The sequence below is a fragment of the Astyanax mexicanus genome, chromosome 22 (genome assembly GCF_023375975.1).
Source record: "Astyanax mexicanus isolate ESR-SI-001 chromosome 22, AstMex3_surface, whole genome shotgun sequence".
Taxonomy (NCBI): domain Eukaryota; kingdom Metazoa; phylum Chordata; class Actinopteri; order Characiformes; family Acestrorhamphidae; genus Astyanax; species Astyanax mexicanus.
The window spans coordinates 28074190-28101520 of NC_064429.1; the positions used below are offsets into that span (position 1 = coordinate 28074190).

A 27331-nucleotide genomic window follows, 5' to 3' on the forward strand; every position below is an offset into this window, starting at 1 on the left:
CGTGTTTTTATGCACATTACATACAGAAACAGCATTGCAAAAGGAACGTAATTCAGGTCTGAAAGTGTTAATTCACCACTGTGTGTGCAACAGATTCTGTTCCTGTACTACACCTTCCCGCCCGCAGAGCGGCGCTGTCTGCGAGTTCCGCCTCAGACCTGCAGCGGCTCTGAATGAATGAAGAAATCCTTAGACTGGCTCTGATTCGCGGCGGTGAGTAAATAATCAGCATTATCTCTAAATATTTACAGAGAATGTGGCTTTAGGATTGAGTTTATTATAGTAGAGATATTATAAGTGTTGTATTCTGTCTAAATAACCCTGTTAGCTGACGTTATGTCTCTTTATTAGTGTGTTTACTGTTCGCACTGTCCTGCCCGTGTGTGTGTGTGTGAACTCTGTAATCATGTTTATTAGCGGCCTTAATCTCCTGCCTGCAGTTTAATCTACACTAAACACACTAGTTAACAGCTGTTTCTAGAGACTGTATGTATCTGAATTTTACTGAAGTGATATAAAGATTAGCAAAAGTCCAGAAGCTGCAGCCCTGAGCTCACAAAGCTTCCTTTCACTAGAACCTGCTTCCTCTAGAGCAGCACATTGTAACCTAGTGGTTTCCTGCTCAGATAGCTACAGTGCCAGTCAAGGTTTGGACACACCTCTTTTCATTTAACGTGTTTTCTTTCTTTTTATGTTTTTATACATTGTAATTTTAATATTAAAGCTGTACAGGAATGCTTGCAGAATTATTCTGTAAACTAAAAAAAGTGTTAAACAACCCATAATATGTTTTATACTTTAGATTCTTCTTTTCTTATTATTTTATTTCTATTTTTTTTTTCAATTTCTCCCCAATTTACACTGCCAATTACCCAAACCCACTCATTAGGACTTCCCCTATCACTAGGTACCACATTTACCTTTGAGGACAGATCTGTACACTGTTAATATTTAATGTTGATTTGATTTGATTTAACTTATTTGATCCCACATCAGAGAAAATCACTTTGTTATGGCAACACAATTTTTTTAGCAAATAGAAAAAGTGATGTAAACAGTGACATAATGAACAATGAATAGTAGTATTACAAATTACAAATTAGGGGTGGGCGATATGGCTCTAAAATAATATCACGATATTTTAGGGTATTTTTGCGATAACGATATACTTGGCGATATAGGAAAACTAAAATAATTAATTCATTTCAGGAATATAGTATAATAGTATAACAGTATAATCATAATGTGTCAAAATAAATAATATAGCATAAAATAATATAATGCAGCAAATAATATTGCAGAATATTAAGTGCATGCACATAAACTGCAAACTAAAACAATTATACAATGAATACACTTAAAGCTTCACAGTAAATAATAGACTACTTTTAAGACAGAAAAGCCCTATTATCACAATATGGATTTTTAATATCATGATATTTCTGTGTCACGATATATTTTATACGATATAATATTGTCCACCACTATTACAAATACAAATTAAAGAGTATAAAGACAAAAGAACCAAAAAAAAACCAAGAAAAACGGTACGTTATCTGTTTATATTACACATTGTGGGTATTTACAGTCTGACCGCAGAAGGTATGAATGAGCTGCGGTAGCTCTCCTTCCTACACTGTGGGAGTAACTATCTGCTGCTGAAGGAGCTGAACAAGGCCCCCAAAGTCTCATATAGGGGGTGAGAGGGGTTGTCCACGATTGATGTCAGTTTTGTTAACATCCTTCTCAGTGTCCATACTTTTGACTTGTACTGTACTGTACTATACTGAATGTATTTTAACTCAGGAAAGGCTAGCTAATTGCTTGATTACCTGCTTTAGATGTGGAATCCAGATTTGTTCTGATGAATTTAATGGGCAAACCACCTAATCCAAGTCCTCCTCCTAAGTAAAAAAAAAAAAAAAAAAAAGTACATGACTTTACATGTACTCAACATAAAATAACCTTGATTTATTTATAGAGCTAATGTCCTATTATTACTTTTGTAATTAGACTGTTAAAGATTAATCAACTTGTTTAAGGAGGAATGCACAATTCTATCAGAATGAACCGAATTTAGCTTAAATTCGCATAATAGTACAGCTGATAGTTGGGTTGGAACATGGTCAGATCACGTTCTCACCTCAAACACACCGCTTCAGAGTTTGTTATGGACTAAACCGAGGCCTCCATCTCTTAAGAGCCTCAGTGCGGTTGTTTTGATCTGTATCCGAATGTGAATACTGTGTTTACACCTGCCCAAACAAATTGCATCAAGGGTAAAAATGAACCAGAATCTCTTTTAACTGGAATAAAAAGTGCAGGAGTGAAAATGCTCCTATTCCATAATTTTCCGTTAGCATTGTTTTTTTTTTGTTTTTTGTTTTTTATTGCTATAATGATTATTCAAGCTCTTTGTACATATGAACATTTGTGCTTGGTTATTATATGATTAATATTTGTCCTAGTTTACCTAAATAATGCACACAGTGATTTCCAAATGCCATCAGTTTCTTTCAAGTATCTGCCTTATCTGTTCTACTTCTTCTGCCCTCTTTCTGTCCAGGTCTCCATACTCAGGTCAGCGTGTGTCAGCAGCAGGAAGCAAGGATGCTCCAAACGAAGCAGAAACAACCCCAGCACTTTAATATGTATCCGCAAATGCAGCAGTTTCCCAGAGTGCCATCAGCACCCATACTGTCTCGAATGCCACCCACACGTTCACCGATGCCTCCTCTTTTATCTTTGCCTAATCAGCACCCCCGATTCCATCCTGATCATCATCTGAGCTCAGGGCCACGGTAAGAGCTGAGAGTCTATGGTTCTTATATGTAGAAACATACCTATGTTCATGTTTAACATGAAAGATTTATTAGACAAAATCAGTAAAGATATTATGCTAAAGATATTAACAAACACTGTCACCAATTTTATCTATCTTTATTGGTTTCTTTTGTTTTAAACTCTACTGTGTGTCCTACTTCAGTGACATTTCATATTTTGTTCATTAGTTATTAAGATGTTGGAAGTTGTACTCTTAACACTTCAGCCTGTCTGTATTTTCTATACTGAATCACAGAATGCCAAATAGACACACATTAAGGCCTCCATCTCCGGCTGCATTCGGAATTGGACCGTGTTCAGGCAATCCCCGGAGTCTTCTAGGCCCTAAACCAATGCTGCAGCAGCCAGTGATCATGCCTCAAATGCCAGGTAAGATGTTTGGAACTCCTTACACAATTTGCTAATTTAAGCTCATGCTATTTTGTACTGGTTTATTTCTGCCTTTTACAGCACCATTTTATACATTGTCTGTCTGATCTTTTTTTAACACTGGTTTATTAATTTTTTACATTAGCATTAACCATTTGTCTTCTTTTCATGTTTTTGATTATGATTTTTTATTTACTCCCTGATTGTCCTATTAACTGTTCATCATGTTTTGCTTTGTTAATGATATTGAGTGTATTAAGTTTTCAGTATAGATATTTTCAGATGTAACAGTTTATAAATAAAATATAATAATTAGCATTTTAATTTTTAAATTATTTTATTATAATTATCAGGAATGCACCAATACATTTTTTTTGCCTAAAACCAAGCAAAATTAAACATTTGGCTGAAGGCTGAATACAAAAAACTGAACATGGTTTTTCACATTTCTTCTTAATTTAGTTTGCACTTCTAATAGTGCATAGGTTTACTTTGCTTACATGTAAATTTTGAAAGTGTAATGTGGACTTTATTTTAACTCCCCAGCTGGATGTATGTGATTTGATTGCATAAAAAATGCCATTGTCTGTATTAATAATTTAAACTTTTTAATGATTGTTCTAGCTGCTAAATATTCAATGTGTCCCTAGTTATTGTTTTGTCATTTGTATCTTTGCTACATTTTAAAGGAATGCCACAGGGTCACAGGAAACAAGTTCCACCTCAGTTTTTACCAGCAGGAGTCAGTCCATCACTTCTGGGTCCAGCTCCTATCAGCGCTCCTATTGGTGCCCCATTGAGGAACGCAAACTTGCCCTTTTTTCCACGTCAGCATCATCCACATGTAGCGTTTAATAATAAGGTGACATTTGGTGACGGTTTTTAGACAGTATCAATCTTTTATCAAAATTATTTTATCATTATTGATTATTGATTTAGTGAAATTTATTAGAAAGAATATTAACAGGTTCAAATTGCAAGCCTTGTTGATGACAAATTATAAACATATCTGTTCTGAAATGGCACGCATGCACACTTACACAGATACATTTATGCATGTCACATGTCAACTATATAATAATTGTATTGCTGTGCTGCCAGTGTTGTGCCAATCTTGCCTCCTGCCCTTCTCTTCTTCTCTTATGCTATGTTCTATTGTTTGTTTTGAAGGAAAACTTAATATTTATATAAGTTTAGAAACAGAAACAACAGTCATAAAAGTATTCTGTTGTGCCCCATGTCCTTGTGTAGTCTCATTCTTCCATGGAGTCTGAATTTAGCACAACTTTGGTGTTGCCTGATGACGACAGCACTAATCGGATATGTACCTGATCTTGAACTCCATATGAAATACTGTATGAAATGTCAAAATGATTTGACATGTCTGAACATCCCTTAAAAAAATAGATCTGATCTGTGTCACATTAAGATAAAAATTGGATTTTGATCACTTTAGCTTGGTAAAATGAACGTACGGCTCCTGTCACACTTTAAACACTCTCTCATGGACAGCTGTACACATGCCTTTTATGACAAGTTGAGAGTTACAGAACTGGCATCTGAAGCTAAATAAATCCATACGATCCTGAAGCTTCTATTTCATTGTATTTCATTATAAGAAAATGTCACATAGTGATGTTTTAAAGACATGTGTGACTTAAATATCTGAACTATTGATAATTAATCTTTAATCTCATATATATTATTTTTTTATCTTTCAAAAGGTCTCTGCATACACTCCTCCTCAGAGGAAGAGGGAGAATGGTTATGTACCAGCAGGGAGAAGTAATGTACAGATCAACAGGAGCAAAACTAATATTCAGGCTGTAAAAGTGGGTGAGTATATTGGTCTAAGAATTTGATAGTTTTGTAAAATGTAAAACATTTGGATGCTGGATTTGTTTGAGCCATGTAGCTGTTTTCTTAGACCTGTTTGTTTTCTCTCTCCTTTTTTGATTTAGAAAAGAAATCAGAACAAGCAGCTAAAGAAAGCCTGGTCTCATCTCTGGACCAGACTGAGCCTCCCGTGAAAAAGCAGAAGAATCAGGGGTAATTTTAATGTAGCATATTTTGTATTGCAAGACATGAGAGCAAGTTATGGCAAATATAGGAAAGTGCTTTAAAATATTTGTGATAAAACAGCACAGTTGAGGAATTCTCATCTGTGATTGGTAGATTCATGTGTCCATCTGTTTTTGTTAAGAAATTGGACAATCAGGAAAACACTTGCATGGATTTTAATGAGAATTTTAAGCAATTCTGTTTTTATACAATGAAGCAGTAGTGATTTCCTGAGTGTCTATTGGTCACTCAGGAATGTAGATGGATGTACAAACCCAGCAGTCACAAAGAATAAAGATACTTGGCACACACATTTACAGATACAAGCATGTTCATTAAACACGTTGAGTTAAATTGGTAAAGAACTTGCATGTCGACTTCTTTAAACTTTTAAAAGGATCTGTATTTTTCTTTACTTTTTTTTTTTTACAAAAATGGTTTGTCTGTTCTACCTTTTATTTTTAATTGTGTGCAAGTAAAATAATATTTATTAGTGATAACAAAGCACCACTTGAGAACAGGGAGAGAAGTAGGAGTAATTGTGCATTTTAAAAGTGATTGGTTACTCAAATTTGCTGTATGTTTCTTTGTTATGAATTTTCTAATAATACTCATTCTGATTTGCACAGAGCTGCTGAAGTTGGAGAGGCAGAGAGTTCAGCAGATGCAGATTCATCCATGATTCCAGAGCAAGAAGGTGAGTTTGAGTGTCAAAGAATGGTCCTTTGACAAGAGGAACATCTGTATGTGGTTCAATTTAGCTTATGTAGATATTCTACATTGTTTCAGACTGTAGTTCTGTAGTAACTGTTTCTCTGCATACTTTATTATTCTCCTTTCACTCTGTCACCTATGGTCAGGACCCCCCCCATGATAGACCATCAGAGAGCAGCTATTATTTGGGTGTTGGGTTATTCTCAGCACTGCAGTGACATCAACTGTGATGGTGGTGTTTAAGGTGTTAGTGTGTGTTTTGCTGGTATGAGTGGATTAGACACAGGAACAGTGCCACCAACCATTATCCAGCCAGCAGTGTCCTGTGGGCAGCGTCTTGTGGAAGGACTAGAGAACGACCAACACAAACTACAAACTAAAAAAAATTACATAGTGTTTGTTTAAAAACTCCAGCAGCACTGCTGTCTGATCCACTAAAGCACATACAGCTAAAAACAAACTAACTCACCACCACCCTGTCATTGTCACTGCAGTGCTGAGAAAGACCCAACATCCAATAATACCTGCTCAGTGGTGGTCCTGTGGGGTCCTGAACGTTTAATTAAGGCTAATCTTAAACAATATGTAATAATTATAAAACTACTCTATGATACATTGGGTTAATTTAATTTGTATTAAAGGTGTTTTTGCATATTATTGTCCAAAGAAATTGGTCTTACTCATCTACACTGTATGTTTGCTTCTGAACCTGCAGATGAGGAAATCCGTTCAGTAAAAGCTGAGGAGGACGTGGAGCAGGGCAGGACTGCCGAGGTACCATCAGAGCTTAACAGAGCTCATCCATAACATCATCTAATTTCATTTGCATGTTTGTTAGTACATTAACATCCAGGAAATGCATTAAGGATAGTGATTCCTGTGTTGAAATCTAGGTGCAAGTCGTAGGGTCGTCTCTGAAAGTGACCATTCAGCGCAGCAGTGACAGCCGGGCCTTCAGCACTGGACTGGAGGAGATAGCTGCCGCTGTAGGCCAAAGTGTGGATGATGACAAGAGCAAGACTGCAGGCAAATTCTTCTGCTACATCTGCAATATCACCTGCGGTGACCAGCAGGTAAGGACCATAAGTTGGTACAGTTCTAGAAAATAATCTTAGTGACCCTCTTTTTCTTAGTTACATTTCAAACATTTCCATAATCATCTCTATTTCATGCAGCACTTTCAGACTCATATGATCAGCCTGGGTCACCAGCAGAAGATGATGGAGATACAGCATCTCAGTAACACTTGTCTGGCCACACTGATACCCCAGATGCAGCAGTCTATTCAGGGCACAAACAGGTAAAAACTGTTATAATCACCATTTGGCAGGTCAGCCACTCAGCCAGCCAGCCGAAAAACAGGCCAGCCAGCCGAAAAACAGGCCAGCCAGCCGAAAAACAGGCCAGCCAGCCGAAAAACAGGCCAGCCAGCCGAAAAACAGGCCAGCCAGCCGAAAAACAGGCCAGCCAGACAACCAGCCAGCCAGAGAACAGGCCAGCCAACAAGCCAGCCAGAGAACAGGCCAACCAGCCAGGCAGAAAACAGGCCAACCTGCCAGCCAGGCAGAGAATAGGGCAGCCAGCCAAAGAACAGGCCAGTCAGCCAGGCAGAGAACAGGCCAGCCAGCCAGAGAACAGGCCAGCCAGCCAGAGAACAGGCCAGCCACCCAGCCAGCCAGAGAACAGGCCAGCCACCCAGCCAGCCAGAGAACAGGCCAGCCACCCAGCCAGCTAGAGAACAGGCCACCCAGCCAGCCAGAGAACAGGCCAGCCACCCAGCCAGCTAGAGAACAGGCCAGCCAATCAGCCAGCCAGAGAAAAGGCCAGCCAATCAGCCAGCCAGAGAACAGGCCAGCCACCCAGCCAGCCAGAGAACAGGCCAGCCAATCAGCCAGCCAGAGAACAGGCCAGCCACCCAGCCAGGCAGAGAACAGGCCATCCAACCATCCAGACAGACAGACAGACACTGCATTGATCCCCTACAAATACAAGCCATCAAAGAAGAGTCCATCCAGAGAACAGGCCAACCAGCCAGAGAATGGGCAGTTAAATCAAAGTTAAATACCAGTCACTGGTTACCAGGTGCTCATGTTGCACACATTAAGTATTGCGAAATTTGTAGTATGACTAACAGTTTTCTTATTGTGTCTTTCTGTTACAGAGACAAAAGCCAAGACCAGCAGCGCTGGTGTGAAATCTGCCAAAATCACTTTACTGGTGACGTCATCGAGCACAGAAGAACAAAACAACACAAGGTGTGACCCAGCAGCCATTAACAGGCATATCATTGTAGTTGATGCTTTATATATATATACTTCATTGTGTAACAGAACTTATAAATGACATGAAGCAGCCCTTGTTTTCAGGTTCTAGCAGTCTCTGTTTTTTTCCCCCATGTTAATCACAGATGGCGAAAGTTTCCTCACGGCCGTTTTGCACAGTGTGTGAACGCCACTTCCGGACTCCCAGAAAATTTGTGGAGCACATGAAATCACCAGAGCACAAACAAAAGGTTGAAGAGGTATTTATGACAGCTTGCTTTTCCATTGTTATGCTAAAGAAAGATATGTTCTTGTGAAGAAGATTCTATTGTACTGGAAGGAGTTATGGAATGCATCTTGGATTGACAAATGCATTTACACTGTTATAACGAGATTCTCTTGTAGCTAAAAGAAGAAAGAGGACCTGAAGTCATGGAAGAACTCATAACAGTGGATGCCATTGGCTGCTTTGAAGGTGAAGATGACTATGAGGAGGACGATAATGAAGATGAGGAGGAAGATGCAGTATCTCAACAGGTCAGTATCCTTTAATTACTTTGTTTTCAGCTCTTTTATCAAGCCTAGGTTGCAGAGCCTCATTTTCTTTTTGTGTTGTTTCTCACAGGTTCCAGAAGAAATGAATGATTCTAAAGAGTATGATGCAGAGACACAATATGGTGAGAATTTTAAATAGAAATCCTGCCATTAGTCATATACACCTGTATATAATTAAACGTGCTGGTGTTTGATTGTCTAATCTTTTGTGCTTTTTTTTTAAGGCACCAGGTTCGTAGTGCCAGTGGCGGGTTTCCTTTGTAAGCTCTGCCACAAGTTCTACCACTTTGAATCTAGTGCTCGGGAGACGCACTGCAAGTCACTTGTGCACTATGAGAACTTACAGGTAAGAACTACAGTAGCTTTAAAAACATGGTTTATATACAACATATGCACAAATCTTTGTGGAATCCCCTTCTAATTATTACAGCTCTGGAAAAAAATAGGAGACCACTTCAGTTTGTGAATCAGTTTCTCTGATTTTGCTTTTATAGGTATATGTTTGAGTAAAATGAACATTGTTGTTTTATTCTATAAACTACGAACAACATTTCTCCCAAATTCCAAAATAAAAATATTGTCATTTAGAGCATTTATTTGCAGAAAATGAGAAATGGCTGAAAAAAAAACAAAAAAGATGCAGAGCTTTCTGACCTCAAATAATGCAAAGGAAACAAGTTCATGTTCATAAAGTTTTAAGAGTTCAGAAATCAATATTTGGTGGAATTACCCTGTTTTTAATCACAGTTTAAATGCTTCTTGGCATGTTCTCCTCCATCAGTCATACACGCTGCTTTTGGATAAGGTTATGCCACTCCTGGTGCAAAAATTCGAGCAGTTCAGTTTGGTTTGATGGCTTGTGATCATCCATCTTCCTCTTGATTATATTCCAAAGTTTTTAATTTGGTAAAATCAAAGAAACTAATAATTTTTAAGTGGTCTCTTTTTTTTTCCAGAGCTGTATGTTGCCTTAAGTTGCATTTATTGCTGCTGACACAGATGTGCAAATGTGATAAATGTTCAGGTGTCCTACTATTTTTGTCTATATAATGTAGAAAGTAGAACTATTTCGATTTTACAAAACTAATCAGAGTGTTCTGTTCTTTTTTTCATTAATATTATTATTACTACAGAAGTACAAAGCCATGCTGAACCAGCCTCAGGAGGAAGAGGAGAGCATGGCCACCTCTCCATGGCCGAATCCAAAGAACGTCAATGACGGCGATGCAGACATGGAAGACAAGTCCTAAAGCCAGTCAGATCTTAGTAGGTGCCCATGTGCTGACCATTAACAAAGGACACTTGTAAAATATACCCCCACAAACCATGTTTCCCAAGTCTTTGAAGGTGCACCAAACCCCTTCTGTAGATATGAAGCAACAGAGTTGACATTTCGGCTGTACAGCAGTATTGCAATTTTAGGTCAAAGACTGTGAATACTGGAATTTAATTTTTAATTGTTTAAATTTATTAAACTGTAATATACCATTTTTGTAATGAATAGCTTTTTTATTATACTGTATATGAGCAGCTATGAGAGAGAGAGAGAATGTGAAAAGCTGTAGTGGCTGTAGAGTGATGGGTATAGAAGGATGAATTTGGCTACTGTGTGGTCAGACACTGCAGTCTGTAAGTAATTGGACAGTGACATTTTTGTTGTTTTGTCTTGAGCACATTGGATATTGTCATGTCATATAAAGATAATTTTGATAATATGTACAATGGATGGACAGATTTAATACACAAACTACACTTCCATGCCAAATGTCATAGGAAAGGAGTAATAATCTTGTCCCATGACTTTTGCCAGGTCATATGGAGGCTAAGAAATGCTGCATTGACCTGTGAGATGTGTGTGGATTCTTCATTGTATATGGATGTGATTACTGCCAGAGTTGCTTGTCTGTTTACGGAGGCAATTCTAACCAGACACCGCTGGTCACAATCATTACCTCCCACTGCACTGTGCTGTCCACGCTGGGGGTAATGCCTCCTATAATGTTAAATTTCTGACTGCTTAGCTCTATAAAGAATGTCCCATCAGTCTGGTTCCAGAGTCTTAGGGAGGTTAGAGTGCTTATGTCTCAATAAAAATATTGATGTTTGATGCCACATATGATTCAATCCAGACAATGCAATGTATTGTGATATCAATATATATTTCCCCACCACCCCTACCATTAGGCCTCGGCCAATCTCCGATAATTTGATAATTCACATCCCCTTGCCATGGGCATGCAGCCAGTGTTCAGCCTCACTCCCACTCATTCCTTGGGGTAACTCTTTATGATCAACGTACATAATGCTATCCTATGACTTTTGGCATGCCAGTGTATTATTAGTATTGTCATAGCATTAAAAGTAAAAATTGGAACCTTCAGAATTTCACACCGACACCCTTTACAGGGGCTATTCCTACTTTGTGCCCAATGATTCTGGGTGACCTGGTGACCAAGAAGAAGCAAAAAGAAAGATGAATTATTTATTTATTCTTTTTCTTTTTTTTTTGTATTAGTTTTGCCCCCCTTTTTGTTTTTAGTGTGTACTCAGACTGGCATGTATATCATAAGTTACATCTACATCTGTACCTCAGAGTCATCTGAGTATGAATTTCAAGCAGCATGCTGAATATTTGATTGTAAAATTTAAAATTGTAAAACAAGATTTCATGTTAAATCTCAGACTTTTGAACACCACTATATGTCTGAACAAGGTGAGCCATAGAAAATCAAAAGCCTGTATCAAATTTTCTTTGTCATAAACACTTTAAAAACTGTGAGTTTGTATCAAATGAATGTCTGAAGCCTGCAAGCCTCAAACATTATGAGATGGTGGTTGTATTATCTGGTTGTGCACTGCCACGTCTGTCATGCAGTTGTTTATACAGTAGTTCCTTTTTTATTTCAGGGCTTTTGGCCTAAATTAAATGCATTGTTAATGAACATTTCAAGGCATTAGTTTAACAAAAGCATCTTAGCATTAAGAATATCTTAACATGGGAAGAGCCAGTGCTTAGTGTGAAGCTTGAGTTGACCATATACGGACATTCCTTTTTTTGCCATGGAAACATTAAGTAGTAGCTCTGTTGTAGTGTGATGAGGGTCACTGTCCAGCTGCACCCTGAAGTAACGGAGTACGTCGGAGCATTTGAGGTTGGTTTTGGATCATTAAGAAATAAAGCATTCTCTTTTTTCCTAGTACTCATGTTTTTTTTTCCCAGTTCTCTTATATCACATTCATTTCTTTAAGTTGGGGCAGATGTAGGGTAAATGTGACAAAATGAAAAGAGAAATTCAGGTTTGAAAATGAAAAATGAAATCCAAAAGAGCAGGAACTGAATATGATCAAGTGAAAATGAAACTGAAAGAGGTTCTTTCCTCAATAAATATGTCTACTCAAAATTAAGTCCATGTAACCATGTATATGTGTGTATATATTAGATTTTTTAAAATAGCACCTTTAAAATAGAGGACAGCTTTGCACATCTTGACATTTTTTCAGTCAGTTGTAAGAGATAAGAGTCACCTCAAACGGATTTCAGTTAACAGCTGTGCTGAACTTTTTAAGAGTTATTTACTTGAATTTCTTAAGTAATGTTCTAATCTATATTATGGCAAGAACTACTCAACTAAGTAAAGAAAAAAAAAATACTTTACGAAATGAAGGTCATTTTAAAGTTTCCTCAAGTTCAACACTACAGTTTACTTACTACATAATTCCTTATGTGTTCTTTCATTGTGTGGATGACGTCAGTATTCTACAGTAATGTAAAAAATTAATAAAAACATTAAATAAGAAGGTGTCTCCAAAATTTTGTCTGGTGCTGTATATTAACGCCATATAGTCATGTGCAATATTTGGACCACATGTTGCTTTAATGCCATTTTGTTAAATTTGCTAAAACTTGTTCAGTAGTTATGACACATTGTTTTTGCTATATTTTTTCCCCCAATTATTTTTAAATATGTAAATACGCATTAACAGCTCTCTAAGGAATTTTAAAAAAGCTAAGATTTACCACTTAAAAATGATGAGTTTCTTTTATTTTACCAGAAGTGGCCTAAAGCTATCCAAAAGCAGTGTGTAAGACTGGTGGAGAATAACATGCCAAGATGCATGAAAACTGTGATTTAACACCAGGGTTAATCCATCAAATATTGATTTGTGAACTCTTAAAACCTTATGAATATGAACTTACTGTTTTATTTGCATTATTTGAGGTCTGAGATCTTTGGATGTTTTTGTTATTTCAGCTGTTTCTCATTTTCTGCAAATAAATGCTCTAAATTACAATATTTTTATTTGGTAATTGGAATAAATGTCGTCAGTAGTATATAGAATAAAACAACCATGTTAATTTTACTCAAACATAACCTATAAATAGCAAAATCGAGAAAACTAACTGGTCTCAATTTGTTCCACAGCTGCATATGCAAGCCATGTTTAAAAACATGCAATTAAAGCAAGGGTGTTCAAGCTAAATGTTGCATACCATTATATTGCATTCCACTTGCATATTTAGCTACTTAAATTATATACATTATTATAAGGTTTTTAAAAGCACAGCCACTAATTAAAATGAATCATAGAGATAGCTGTGATGTATAAAAACAGCCTGGCTGTCCCTCTCCCTGCTGAGACAGAGTGGTACACGTGGCATGCAGTGTCACGCGTGGCCTGCAGGGGGAGGCAAGCAGTCGCGGTGCTGAGCATTATGGGGCGGCGATGGTTTTCAGGCATAGGCGGACGGACGTCGAACAGCAGCGGCAGCAGCGCTTTTACTGAAGCTGTGACTCACCTGAGAGAGCCAGGCAGTGGCGGACAGGGGGACAGACCAGCACCAGCCTCACATCCAGCGGACTGAGAAATAAGCCAGCAGGGCTGTAAAACGGAGCCATGGTCCAGAACAGCCTAATGAGCACTGCGGAGGACGTGGCGGATCAGGTGAGAGAGAGAGGCCGAGAAATTAGTGACACTGCCGGAGAGAGAGCGAGAGAGCAGCCCAGCCTTCTGGATAGATCCAGTTTGAGGCTTTTCTTATGCTCTATAACTCTGTTATTTAGGATTGTGATCAGGTTTATTAGTTAACTAGCTAATTCAGTGAGTTATCTAGCTGGGAATGAGTGTTTTTTCTTTTTAAATTGCGCTGATTTAGGCTTTTTTTGGCAGCAACAGCAGCTAGTTAACTTAGATAAGCTGCTGTAGAGAAGTGCCCTAGGTTAGGTACGTTAGGTTAGTTTACGTTACCTTACGTTACAGCTGTCATCATTAGCTAGCTAACTAATGTAACAAATTGTTTATTAACATAACTAGGCATTAAACTAGAAATTTAGACAATTAAACAAGTTAAACAAGTAACGTTAGCTACAGTAGAGTTGACCTAGCTTATTAGCTAGCTGTGATACTGCAACTTAAAAGTCCAATCTGGCTCCAATCAAACCTTTTCTGTACGTAGCTAACGTTACATTGCTAGTTAACAGCTAGCCCTAGCTTCGAATCTAGTTTAGCTTGGTTTATTTTAAAATTAGAGCCAAAATATGATTAAATTTCTGTTATTTATATAAAAACTTAAAATACACTAACGTTACAGCTAGCTAACCTATATGCTGATTTATAAAGTCTGTGCCCACAACACATACAGTAACTAATGCTAGCTTAGTTAGACCCTTTAAGTTATGTTAACAATATTATTAAATTGGATTTGTATTACTTTATTTTTTGGTTAAAAATAGTTTAATAGCTAGTTACGTGTGGTTAGTATGTTAGCTAGTTAGTTAGCTACTACCAATTATATATAATGTAACTAGCTTAAAATATGAATGAATATGCTATTTTAGAGAGGCTGTGCCCACACAGATACAGTAGGTTGGCTAACTACGTTAGTTAACTAGCTTAACTAAGCTAGGTTAACTAGCTAGCTAGTTAGTCGTGTCTCATTTTAAGTTAACAGTATTGTTGTTAACTGTGTTTGTTTTTACTTATTGGTTAAATAACCTACTTAGTAGGTAAGCTGGTTGGCTAATGTGTTTAGTTCAGTTTAGTTAGTTAACTAGTTATTTTTCTTAGTTCGGAACTGACTAGGGCTGGACAGTAATTCAATACCAGTATACAAAGCAATAGAAAAACGAATTGTGTACATTTGTAATGTAAATTACCAACATTTGTGACAGCACCTCTCACGGATTGACCCTCATGGAATTAATTAATTCGTTATTTAGAAGTTTATAGGTACAGACATCCATCGTATGCACTCTTGATATTTTTTATTTTGGTTTTTAACCATTTTTGTATTGTCTATATTTATATCTGAATTATTTCAAGCTGGCCACATTGTCCTGACCTTTTGGCGTGGTTTGTTTACTGACTTTTAACACCTTCTGGTGAACACAGTAAATCCAAGCTTTATCCCTGAGCCATCTGAGTATCCACCCATTCATTCAAACACTGCTGAATCAGAGCCTGTTTGCTAGCTAACATTGTGGATAGAGTGGAATATAATTGACAGGAGCAACAGGCATAATCTGATTTGTCTCATTCATTTAATTTTATTTTGCTTTCCATGTGTTTTTAATACATATTAACAAAATGCAGGATATATCGACAAACGATCAATTTAGGAATAATGCAGGTTACTACTGTACTATAGGGTCTTTATCCTAATTACCTGTTCACTACCTTGTAAGCTTACTTACAGAAGGGCACTTGCAGAATGTTATATTGCATATTTTTGCCCTGCTTTAACAACCACCCCATGCTCATGGTGTAGTGATGAATTATTAGTGTTTAATTACACTGCAGCCTTAGTCTTTAACCCTCACTTCAGCCTTGAAATCACACCAAAAGACAGAACAAGGCCAGTGCTAAAATTGTGCTCAATAAAGAGACTGAGATTCATATCAGATGTTTAAATATGATAAGGCTGTGTGTCATAATACTTCCCTATTTCCGTATTGCCATGTAGCAGATGTCTCATGGCTCTTATTTCCCTCAGCTGCCAGGCAACTCAATAAATCCCCCCTCTACCCACCATCACACCCACCATCACCACCACCACCATCACCTTCTGCTGAACAGTAGCAGTAGTAGTAGTAGTATAGCCTCCTAGTGCTAGTAGTATGTATGTAGTATGCTGCTGACAAGACTCTCACACTGCCCTGAAGCTCTCTTCCCATTCATATGGGCTGCTCTGTTACTTGTTGATTGCTGATTGGCTGCCTAGGCCTCTCAGTGCTGACGTGGACAGTCTAGGGGGCGGTGCTGAGCTCACACAGCCTAGTGGCAGTGACTGCACTTTCACAACAAGGTGTACGTAGACTATCATTTCATAATGAGGGCATCTCACAGCAAATTACAAGACTCTACGGCTTTCTGGTTCTGAGTCATGAGAAACTATGGAGTGTTAAATGCTAGGAATTGTGTAAATTACATCCCTCATGACTGAGTTTTATTTTATGTTGATTTTTTATTTATTCATTGCTTTATTTTGTGGCATTAACTTGAAGATGACCTAATTGACCTAATTTTCAGCTCTCTGTGAAAGGTGTTGCTTCCTGGTTCGTTCCTTTGTGCAGGACAGTCTAGCCTATATATGTAAAGGGTTTCATGTATCCTCATTGTCTTCAGATCATAGGCATCTATTGTCCATGTCCTGCTCTGTAGGATCAGTCCTCTTCTTTTTGATTAAATTCTATTGAATATGTTTGATAGGTCTGTCATTATAGCTAGACCTGTGGAGCTTTTGTGCAACTGATGTAATGATAATATAGTCATTTTTTTGGACAATATGTTAATATATATCCAAGAAATAATTGTGAGAAAAATAGGCTATTATTGGCATTTTAAGAATATCCTATCCACATAATATACTGATAAATATAGAGCATAATAATGCATTTCCAGACTATATAATATATACTGACTCATTTACATTTAATAGACTCTTTTTTTTTTTAAGTAAACAATATTTTACAAAAAGTAATAACAATTATTGTGACAGGCCTCTTGGTTGATGATAAACATTGCAAACATTATGCTATTTTTTGTATCAGCTGCTCAAATAAAGAGTACTGCTCTGTTTCTAAAACTCATTGATCACATTAATGAGTCAATCACCTCTGAAACTATTACAGGGCCTCTGTAAGGGTCTGTCTGGTGTGTTGATGAAAGAAGCCAGATTGTGGTATGTTGTTGAAACAGTACTTGTAGCCAGTTTAGTTTTATTAGAGATTATCAGTGGCTGATGCTCTACTCACTATCTGTACTCAGTCTTTGTGCTATTTTCATTAATCTAGGCTACAAGACCTAAAATAAACTCATTGGCATATGTTAAAGGGTTAATATGTTAAAATGTGTCTGAAGCCTGAGGAATGTTCTTTCTTGCCAGTGCTGACTTAAGCTTAATTTCCACATAATTGAAGTGTAAAGAGATGATTATCAGTATAGTGAAGACATTAGGCTTGGTTTAATCTCTCTGCTCCCTCCAGCTAATTACTGCTCACAAGTGTAAACATGTCTGTGCAACTTCTGTGCATTCTAGCTGACAAATAACAAACTTCAAATAAATTTTTTATGGGTTTATCAGGTGTTTTTTTTTTTTTTTTTTTTTTTTTTTTTTCCTTCCTGATTTACACTTTTTCAAAGAAAAATTTAATGTGCCACTTGCTTGTTCTTTGTGTCAAAATCTGATAATTAATGGAACACTATATTTTTGAATCTCGTTTAAAATAGCTATGTGTGTATAAGTGTGTGCATATATGTATGTGAAGCTGGGGTAATATAGTAATGTTGTATTATAAATGTTCTTATCATATAGCCTTTTTGTAAGCATATCAAGGATATCATTTCTGTTAAACTGGATGTTATGCAGCCAAAAAAACAGATGTTTGACGTTGCATCAAATTTCATGCATTATAATTTGTTTTAATTCCTTGATATAATATTCTTACTAAATTGCCCAGCTCTGTATACATGTGTTAATACACAATACATATTCAAAAGTACAGAGATTTGAATCTGCTCTTCCTCTCTTTTATCTGTTGCAGTTCCTGCGAGTGACAAAACAGTACTTGCCTCATGTAGCACGACTTTGTCTGATCAGCACCTTCCTGGAAGATGGCATCAGAATGTGGTTCCAGTGGAGCGAACAGAAAGAGTACATTGAGAGCTCGTGGGGATGTGGATTCTTCCTTGCCTCACTCTTCGTCTTAATAAATTTACTGGGGCAGCTGGGTAAGGCTAGCTATTGTGCCAGCTACAAAATATGTGTAAAATGTGTATTATAGCATCTTCTTGTTTTAAAAAGGGGGTGTGTAAAACATACCATACATTTAAAACGAGTCTGTGGATCTGTGTGGATCAGTTTTTACTAGTTAACATTTTTAAAACATATTTTACAATTAAAATACACATACACACAGAATAATACAGGTTCACTTGTCGAGTGAAATAGGGGCATGTCTACATCCAACATAACCTGCTGGCATGCATCGATATCGATAACCTTTTTTTGAAGCTTTTTTTCCCCGTCTTTCGCACACTTTGTAACGCATCTTGGTTATTAGGAACTCTTCTACTAATTCTTTTGATCTTTCTTGGGAAACCTGGGAAATGCAAACTTGATCTGTCATAACCTATTTGCTGGATAAGGCCTTAATCTTTGTTTTTTTTTTCTGTAGTTCAATTCAGTTTAGTTTAATTCAATATTATTTATACAGCACTTTTTACAACAAAAGTTGTCACAAAGCAACTTTACAGAGAAAAACAGTAATTAATAAGGAATTAATAAGTAATAATTCTGTAAGATTGTATAGTTTAAAGGTAATTGTCTAATACTGTGTAAAACATAATCCTGTTTTCATTGTAATCTCAGAACTGTTGAGATTCAGATAATTTTGTTTATTAAAACAAGTGTTTGAATACTGGATTCATTCTCATTCATTCTCTCTACAGGTGGTTGCATACTGATCCTCAGCAGGAATTTTGTACAGTATGCCTGTTTTGGATTGTTTGGAATCATTGGCCTGCAGGTAGGATCTTTTTTTTAATTGCATTAAATTGCACCCTCTAATTTCACCTGTCATTTTATTCTGAAAAAAAAGTGTTTAAGGTGGAAAAAATGCTGAGTGAACTGTAATCAGTGTAATTAATCTTTAATTAAACTTTCTAATTATAAAGTGAATAGGACAAGTTGAATTGACTAGTGTGTAAAAACTAGAATCTAGAAGTACTTATAACCTTAATATTAACCTCAGTAACATTTACAGTGCTGGCCTCTGAAAAAGGGCGGTTTCTGATGTTGCCATGTGGCAGCAGTTTGAGCTCATGCTCTACCCCAAATTAACCACTAGAGGTCAAAATGTAGAAAGCAATCTGTACCTAATTTTACTTCCCGTCTACATGCTTTCACTTACATTTTACAAACATTGTGTAGTTTTCATGTTAATATTCTTTCTTTTATATAATTTTAAAGCACTTGCTACAGTTTCTGTCAGATTGTTTTTGTTATTCATCCGCTATGCAGATCTGTATGTCATAAAATCTCTCTTTAATATCTACATGCATTGTGTTCATTATTTGTTTCAGACTATTGCATACAGCATTTTGTGGGATCCAAAGTTTTTGATGAGGTAAGTTCTGCCATAATTAAAGCAGGTATAAATATCTAAGCCAAGCCACACACATTGACAACACAGTAATTTGAGTTCCATAGAGTGGGTATTTACTGCTTTGGGCATTACACTAGAAGTAAACCTACTGAACAGTAACTCTGTTACACAACTTACACTGTACAAAATTATTGTCTTTTCATTGTAAATATTTCTGTATATTATCAATAAAACATATCTTCAAAATGGCTTCTCTCTTTGTACTCTCCATAAGGAACCTTGCATTAGGAGGTGGTCTTCTGCTGCTGCTGGCCGAGTCCAAATCAGAGGGCAGGAGCATGTTTGCTGGAGTGCCGACGATGCGGGAGAGCTCCCCTAAGCAGTACATGCAGCTCGGTGGTCGCGTACTGCTGGTGCTCATGTTCATGACCCTCCTCCACTTCGACGCCAACTTCCTTTCTGTGAGTACACACACACACACACATGTATCATCGAGAGCAAGCGTAAACTTTCCGTAGCATGAATATTTTTGGTGGAAATCAGTGTAAAAAGCTGTTATTCCAAGTAATTTTGGATTATTTGTAATGTTCCATTCATCATGATTTTTTGGCAGATTAAATAAATAAAATGACTTTCATCACAATCCCTAAGACATTACTTGCTACTTTCAGTTGTATATGAGCAGCTCAGATAGCATGATTGTGGAATCAAGTAATATAATTTTAGACATTTTGTGCTTGGTTATGCTTAAGGTTACATGTTCGCAACAACAGTGCAGTACGTACATTTTAACACTAGAGGTCAGACTAATTCCACAGTTGTTCTATTGCAAGAAAGAAGCCACTTGTTGGCTTAACTATAGTTTATGAATTTATTAATTTAAAGAGGAATTCCATTTGTTTTGTATTTGTGCATAATTCAGGTATTTCTAATTAGCCACAATTATGTCTGATTTTAAAAATGAATGTGAAATGGCTTATCACAGAGAAATTAGCGTATTATTTCTATAGTAATGGTGAGGAGAACTCTGAGCTATGATTTCTGTAATTTGTTATCTTTTAGGGACTATTTTTCCTTACATATGACTTGCATGGATGTTAAAACGTGGTTTATACCAAAATTGTATAATAACTGTGCTTTGGGGTTTTGTGCAGATTTTGCAGAACTTGGTGGGCACAGCTTTGATCATCCTGGTGGCGATCGGCTTCAAGACCAAGCTGGCCGCTCTCACTCTGGTCGTCTGGCTCTTTATAATCAACGTCTCCTTCAATGCCTTCTGGAACATTCCAACTTACAAACCCATGCACGACTTCCTCAAGTACGACTTCTTCCAGACCACGTCGGTGATCGGAGGCCTGCTGCTGGTAGTAGCTCTGGGCCCTGGTGGAGTTTCAATGGACGAGAAGAAGAAGGAGTGGTGAGAGTGGGCAGATCTCAAATGGCTGTCTTGCTCACTCTGTAGTGTGTTCTGAGTTCTCACTCAAAGCAAGTGCACTATATAGAGTGGTGAGCAGTTTGAGACGTGACCTCTAGTGAAGGACCCCTGGAACCAACAAAATGACCCACTCTGTACTTCTGCAGCCCAAGCACTGTCTTCACTTTCTCTGGTTTCAGTGTGTCCTTTCTGTCCGGTTTATTTTAATGAGAACTTTTTAGCCTTTTGTTTTTTGTTATATTTATTAGCACCAAACGTGGCCAAAACTTGTTGTTCATTTGTTAATTAATTCTGTTTATTCATAAACGGTTTGAAATATTTACGGTTTAACAGCTAATTTTACCCCTTTCATATGTTTTCATTTGTGGTGCCAACTGCAGTCCACTGACCAAAGAAACATTCCATTTTCTACTTTTTATTCTTTATTTAAAGAATCGTGGCTGTTCTGAGGAGTTTTATCTGAAAGATAAAGATACATAATTGGAAAAAAAAATACAGATTTTACTTTTGTTGGATGTTCAGTAATGGGTCATTGTGATTGGTTAGTGTGTATGATCACTAGGGTGTTCCAGAACATATTTCCTTGCTGCGCTGGCATTTATAACACACTGGTTGACTTCTGTAGGGCTCAGTGAGTAAAGCTGCCTGTGCTAATATCAGCTCAGGTCTATTACAGACAGGAATCTAGAGTTTGATACAGAATTGGAACCATGTTTGTGTGTTTATTTTCATTTATTTAAAAAAATAATAAAAATAAGGGGGTACGTTATAGATATGAAACATGGATCACCCTAAATGGCCTTTTAGAAGCTCTTTTTAAAATTGTTTTTATTATTTTTTTCACATTTCATTTGGATTTGAATATGTTGACATCTTATGTCAGTATATGGAATTATTAATTGTATGTATACTGTCTGTTGTCAGGTCACTTTAAAGTTTACAAGTAGCTGAATTATAGTATTTTTCAAAACAAGCAGAGCAGGACGTTCGATGAATGAAACCCTGTGATTTGTCACTCAGTGTTTTTCCTCTTTGTACAAGAAAAAAAAACTGTTTTCTAAGTGTCTTAAATATATGTTTTGACAACTATAAAGGGAAAATAAAACTCTTAAAAAATCTAATAAATGTGGATCTGTTTCAGTGGAAGCTTGATTCTATTGATTAAACAACTTGATTTTTACATTGAGTAAACTAATTGATAGGTAACACTTGCTGTTTGTGGGCGGGCATTATTCTGATGTGGACAGTATCTCACAATAGTGGCACCCCTTACGTTTTTGTAAATATGTTATATGTTGGGACAAGACTAAGGATATGACACTTTGATACAATGTAAAGTATTTAGTGTACAGCTTGTATAACTGTAATTTTGCTGTGCCCTCAAAATAACTCATTCTAACACAACCTAAACTGCAGATTAATTTCTCTTGGTTTTATACAATTATTCTTTTTTCGTGTTTCTCTTTCAATTACTTTCTATGATTTACTGTTCACAGAAATATTGTGAAAAACACAGCCCTTCATTACCATATGGAAGAAGAAATACAGAAATAAATGAAAACAAAATGAGAACATAAAAGGAACATAAAAAAAGAATAATTGAACAACAATGCAAAACATTAATACAGAAATATAAAAAAAATCGATAGAGGAATATGTAAATGCATAAATAAAATAAAAAGTTGTATACCAATGCAAGTTCTATTTATTTATTTAATTTATACACTGAATTTATTCATTTCTTTATGACTATGTTCCGTGTAAATGAATTAATTATTTTTAATATATGTATAAATTTAATAATAATATATAATATATATTTTTTTTTACTGCTTCTTTCTTTTTTCTCTCAATTTACGGTTTAATTAATATATATATATATATATATATCTGATGACACCCAGCTATACCTGTCATTCTCACCTGAAGATAACTCAATCTCTGCACGGATATCGTCGTGTCTCTCTGACATATCCTCTTGGATGAAGGAGCATCACCTTCAATTAAATCTCTCAAAGACTGAACTTCTGGTTATACCAGCAAAACCATCTTTTCAACACAACCTCTCTATAAGCATCGACTCTCTCTCTCTCTCACCGACAAAGGTTGCTAGGAACCTGGGTGTTATGGTTGATGACCAGCTCTCCTTCACGCACCATGTGGCCTCAGTTGCTCGATCCTGCCGCATCGCGCTTTATAACATCAGAAAAATTAGACTGTTTCTGACGCAACAGGCCACCCAACTCCTGGTACAAGCAGTCGTCATCTCACGCCTCGACTACTGCAATGCCCTGCTAACTGGCCTCCCGGCCTGTGTAGTAAAACCACTCCAAATGATCCAGAATGCAGCAGCACGTCTGGTCTTTAACCAACCAAAACGGGCACATGTCACCCCGCTGCTCATTGAGCTCCACTGGCTACCAGTTGATGCTCGCATCAAATTCAAAACTCTTACAATCGCCTACAAGGTGATGACAGAACAGCTCCTTCCTACCTGCACTGATCACTCCTGAAGGCTTACACTACCTCCCGGCCGCTGCGCTCCTCCAATGAACGTCGCCTCGCTTTGCCAAACACTCACACAAAGCAATCCAGACTGTTCTCAGACAGTGTTCCACAATGGTGGAACAAACTACCCTCCACTACCAGATCAGGAGAATCTCTCGCTATCTTTAATAAACTCCTGAAGACAGAGCTCTTCAAAGAGCACTTACTCTCCTAACACCTCTAACACACTAACTACTTCTAACCTCATTTCCTTCTTCCCCTCCTTCACTCCTCTATCCCTTTATTTCCCTTTGACCTCCTTTAAGCCCTATCTAAAAATGGGTTATCTTAATTCTTATTACTTTTGTACTTCATTATTGTAAGTCGCTTTGGACAAAAGCGTCTGCCAAATGTAATATATATATATATATATATATATATATATATATATATATATATATATATATATATATATATATATATATATATATATAATTTATTTATTTATTTTTTTTGGCAGTTCTGGTCTCCGCGACTGCAAACCGCTAGAGGGAGCCCGCGCCGCGAGTGAGTCCTAAATGAATAGTGGTTAATGGAGCTAATCGGCTAAAAGCTCCAATTAAGAATATTATCTAGCGTCTTGTCAACAATATAGAATAATATATTTTGCTAAAAACATAAAGAAAACTGTATATTTCTGCTATTCTACAGTAGAGGCACTGCATTCCTGCTACTGTTAGCAAAATAGTAGCAGCAAAATAATGAGCTAGCAGTTTACTTAATAATAATAAAAATGTGTTGGATTATTTTATTTTTTAGGTTGTGGCAATAGGCTTTTATAATGAGCAGTATATAGATAATAATAATAATAATAATAATAATAATAATAATAATAATAATAATAATAATAATAATAATAAGGAGCATTTTTAAGCTCGTCTTAGCTAACTCGGCTAACCTGCAGGAGAGAAACTCCTGTTTATAATTTAAACTCTAGAACAATGTGTGCTAAAGACAACAAAACGCTCAAACAGTTAAACAGTGGGAAAATTCCAGCTCCCTAACTAGTAACTAGTGCGGTAATGAAAAGCTTTAAATATCAGTTAATTGGCTTATTTACCCAATGTTTACTTTAACTGGATTCAGCTTTTAACAGGCCATTATAAGTGTGGGTGTTGTACTGAACCAGGTGTAAACGATAGAGATATTAAATGTGTATCGCGGTGCTAAAATGTGTGAGTAGTAAAATGTGTGAGGGCTAATGTAATGCAGGTGTTAGGTGTGGCTGCTGAATTTGCTTTAATATAGTCTTTAATATGAAATTTACAGTGTAAAAAATTATAAAAACAAGGAAACATTAAATGTGAAGTGGTGTGACTGGTACTGTATGCCTCTAGTTCAGGCCTAAAGCTGAATCTGTGGTCCAGAAGCTTTAGCACTTACTAGTTAGTGCGTATAGTGATTTCAGATGGAGTTAAAAGTAGCTAGGTTTTGTGGAAACTTCTGTGGAAAAACAGAAGACAAAGTTAAATCAATTAACTACTTCTCCAACAATTCAGTTCAAGGACTTTTATTGTGGGAGGGCTTAGTTATAGCTGAGGCTGCTCTCTCGGAGAAGAAAGGGCAGGTGGATTATTAACCTGTCTGGCTTCTGCTCCCCTTTCCTTTATTCTTTTTGGCCATTTCTTGGTCAATTCCGAGGAAATCAATGACAATCTCTTTTCTGCTCAGATTTACTGTCTTGTCTGGACCGGAAAGATAAAGAAAGTGTTTTTTGGTACTTTCCCCATTTTTCCACGTTCTGTAGTCATATTGCTACAGGTTTAATTGAGTAAAATTAGTTTAAGGCAAACCTAACTAAATCTATAAGTAACAAATTACAGTAACTCACAATTAATCAATTACACTTGTTGACCAGCAGGTGGCGCACGAGATTTTCTGAATAGGTAAAATGCTCTTGCCAGTACACTCATCATTAATACAGTTATTGTATTGAATCATATTGTATGAAATGTGTTGGTTTGAACTTTTAGCAGGTAGTCTGTGTAGGGAGCAGGTCTAATATGTAAATTGTAAATATCAAGCAAGAAAAAAAGGCCCCATAATTATATAATTACTTTAGGAAAATTTAACTGCTTAATTGCTAAAAATATAAACTATTTTGATCATTCAACTTTTAGATATACTTTAATTTCAGCCTGCAATAAATCTTTTGTGTTGAGTTAAAAGCCAATTAAAGCATACAATACACAAACACACACACACATATATATATATATATATATATATATATATATGTATATATATATATATATATATATATATATATATATATATATATATATATATATATATATATATATATACGTATATATGTATATAAATATGTTTGTGTATTGTATGCTTTAATTGGCTTTTAACTCAACACACTTAAAAATAATGAGTTTCTTTGATTTTACCAAACTTAAAACTTTCGGGAATATAATCAAGAAGAAGATGGATGATCACAAGCCCTCAAACCAAGCTGAACTTAAACTTTTTTGTTATTTCAGCCATTTCCCATTTTCTGCAAATAAATGCTCTAAATGACAATATTTTTATTAGAAATTTGGGAGAAATGTTGTCTATAGTTTATAGAATAAAACAACAATGTTCATTTTACTCAAACATATACCTATAAATAGCAAAATCAGAGAAACTGATTCACAAACTGAAGTGGTCTCTTACTTTTTTGCCAGAGCAGTATATTGTGCCAGTCAACAGTTTGCACACACCCTCTCAATGTGTTTTCTTTCTACAAATGTTTTTTTACATTGTAAATGTATTATTGAAGACTATATTACAGTTATAAAGGAACACATGCAAAATTGTGTTAAACAAGATTTTTCTAAGTATCAAATTTATTTTTGAGGACAGGTCTGCACACTCTTGTTATTTTAATCTCAGTGTCTTCATGAGGTAGAGCCACCTGGAATAGTTCTCTCAGCATTTTGAAGGAGAACAATAGTTGCTGCTTTTCCTTCATGCTGTGAAGCTCCAGTTTTTTTTTAAAACTGTTTATTACTTAATTCCATATGTGTTATAATTCCATATTCCATTATTGTTTCCTTGTCTTTAATATTAATCTAAAATGTAAAAAATAAATTAAATAAAACCATGAATAAAAACATTGAATCAGAAGGTGTGTTCAAACTTGACTTGACTGGGACTGTATATTAGTTCATCACATTTCCTTTTTAATTTAGCAGGACAGATAAGATGATAAACATCCTTCATTCTAATGTATAACGCTGGTATTTCATGCATATCAGATAAAGCCTCCCAGATTGGCTTGATTTATAGACTGTGCTCATCATTAATCATTAATTCCTTGCATAAATCATTAGAAATGCTAATGCTGAAAATTATGCAGTCAGAATAGACTTGATGCATCTTTTCTGAATCAAATTGCTTAACAAGCCACTCATGCTATATGTGTCCTGCTGCCAGATTGTCAAAACCCTGTATGTTCACTTGTTTATAGGTCTCTTCTGGAATTATGGGTACTCATTAGGAGGAAAAAGCTTTGAAGTGTCCCAATACTTTTAGACATAAAGAAACTGATTCAGGAGCAGAGTGTAAACATAGTGTGTGAGTTAAACAACACCCTTATCTTTTTATTCTTTATCTCTTCAGCTGTTAACAGCCCAAACTTCCTATTCAGGTTACTGGAAGCTTTTCAAAGATACTTTTATTTATCAACAAATACAGAAGAGCACCAGCTCTCATTAACACAGAGGAGATAGAAGAGCTTCCAGAGTTCAGCTCTAGGTCAGAGCCCATCACCTTTACTATACCATCACACCTCTTCTCTTCTCTTCTCTTCTCTTCTCTTCTCTTCTCTTCTCTTCTCTTCTCTTCTATTCTCTTCTCTTCTCTTCTCTTCTCTTCTCTTCTCTTCCCTTCCCTTCCCTTCCCTTCTCTTCTCTTCTCTTCTCTTTTTCTCTTGTCTTCTGTTCTCT

The 27331-nt window shown here is 36.3% G+C and overlaps 2 protein-coding genes across 3 annotated transcripts; both read left to right on the forward strand.

Moving 5' to 3' along the window:
* The first annotated feature begins 115 nt into the window (after positions 1–115).
* ciz1b (cdkn1a interacting zinc finger protein 1b) lies at positions 116–12004 on the forward strand. 2 transcript variants are annotated; one of them, XM_022667523.2, is made up of 16 exons: positions 116–213; positions 2567–2801; positions 3080–3213; positions 3903–4075; positions 4938–5049; positions 5175–5262; positions 5904–5971; positions 6704–6762; positions 6882–7061; positions 7164–7288; positions 8150–8243; positions 8396–8500; positions 8655–8786; positions 8875–8926; positions 9029–9150; positions 9938–12004. In XM_022667523.2, the coding sequence occupies exons 1-16, from the start codon at positions 174–176 to the stop codon at positions 10052–10054; spliced, it is 1836 nt and encodes a 611-aa protein (XP_022523244.2). In that variant the 5' UTR covers positions 116–173; the 3' UTR covers positions 10055–12004. The 2 variants fall into 2 exon arrangements, with proteins under 2 accessions (XP_022523244.2, XP_007243952.3); XM_007243890.4 differs by having other exon boundaries at positions 117–213; positions 8396–8509.
* A 1510-nt stretch (positions 12005–13514) lies between these two features.
* On the forward strand, positions 13515–21968 carry surf4l (surfeit 4, like). Its single transcript, XM_007243864.4, has 6 exons — positions 13515–13748; positions 17846–18032; positions 18753–18829; positions 19386–19429; positions 19683–19869; positions 20563–21968. Exons 1-6 carry the CDS (start codon positions 13701–13703, stop codon positions 20827–20829), a joined length of 810 nt encoding a protein of 269 aa, XP_007243926.1. The 5' UTR covers positions 13515–13700; the 3' UTR covers positions 20830–21968.
* The last annotated feature ends 5363 nt before the right edge of the window (positions 21969–27331 follow it).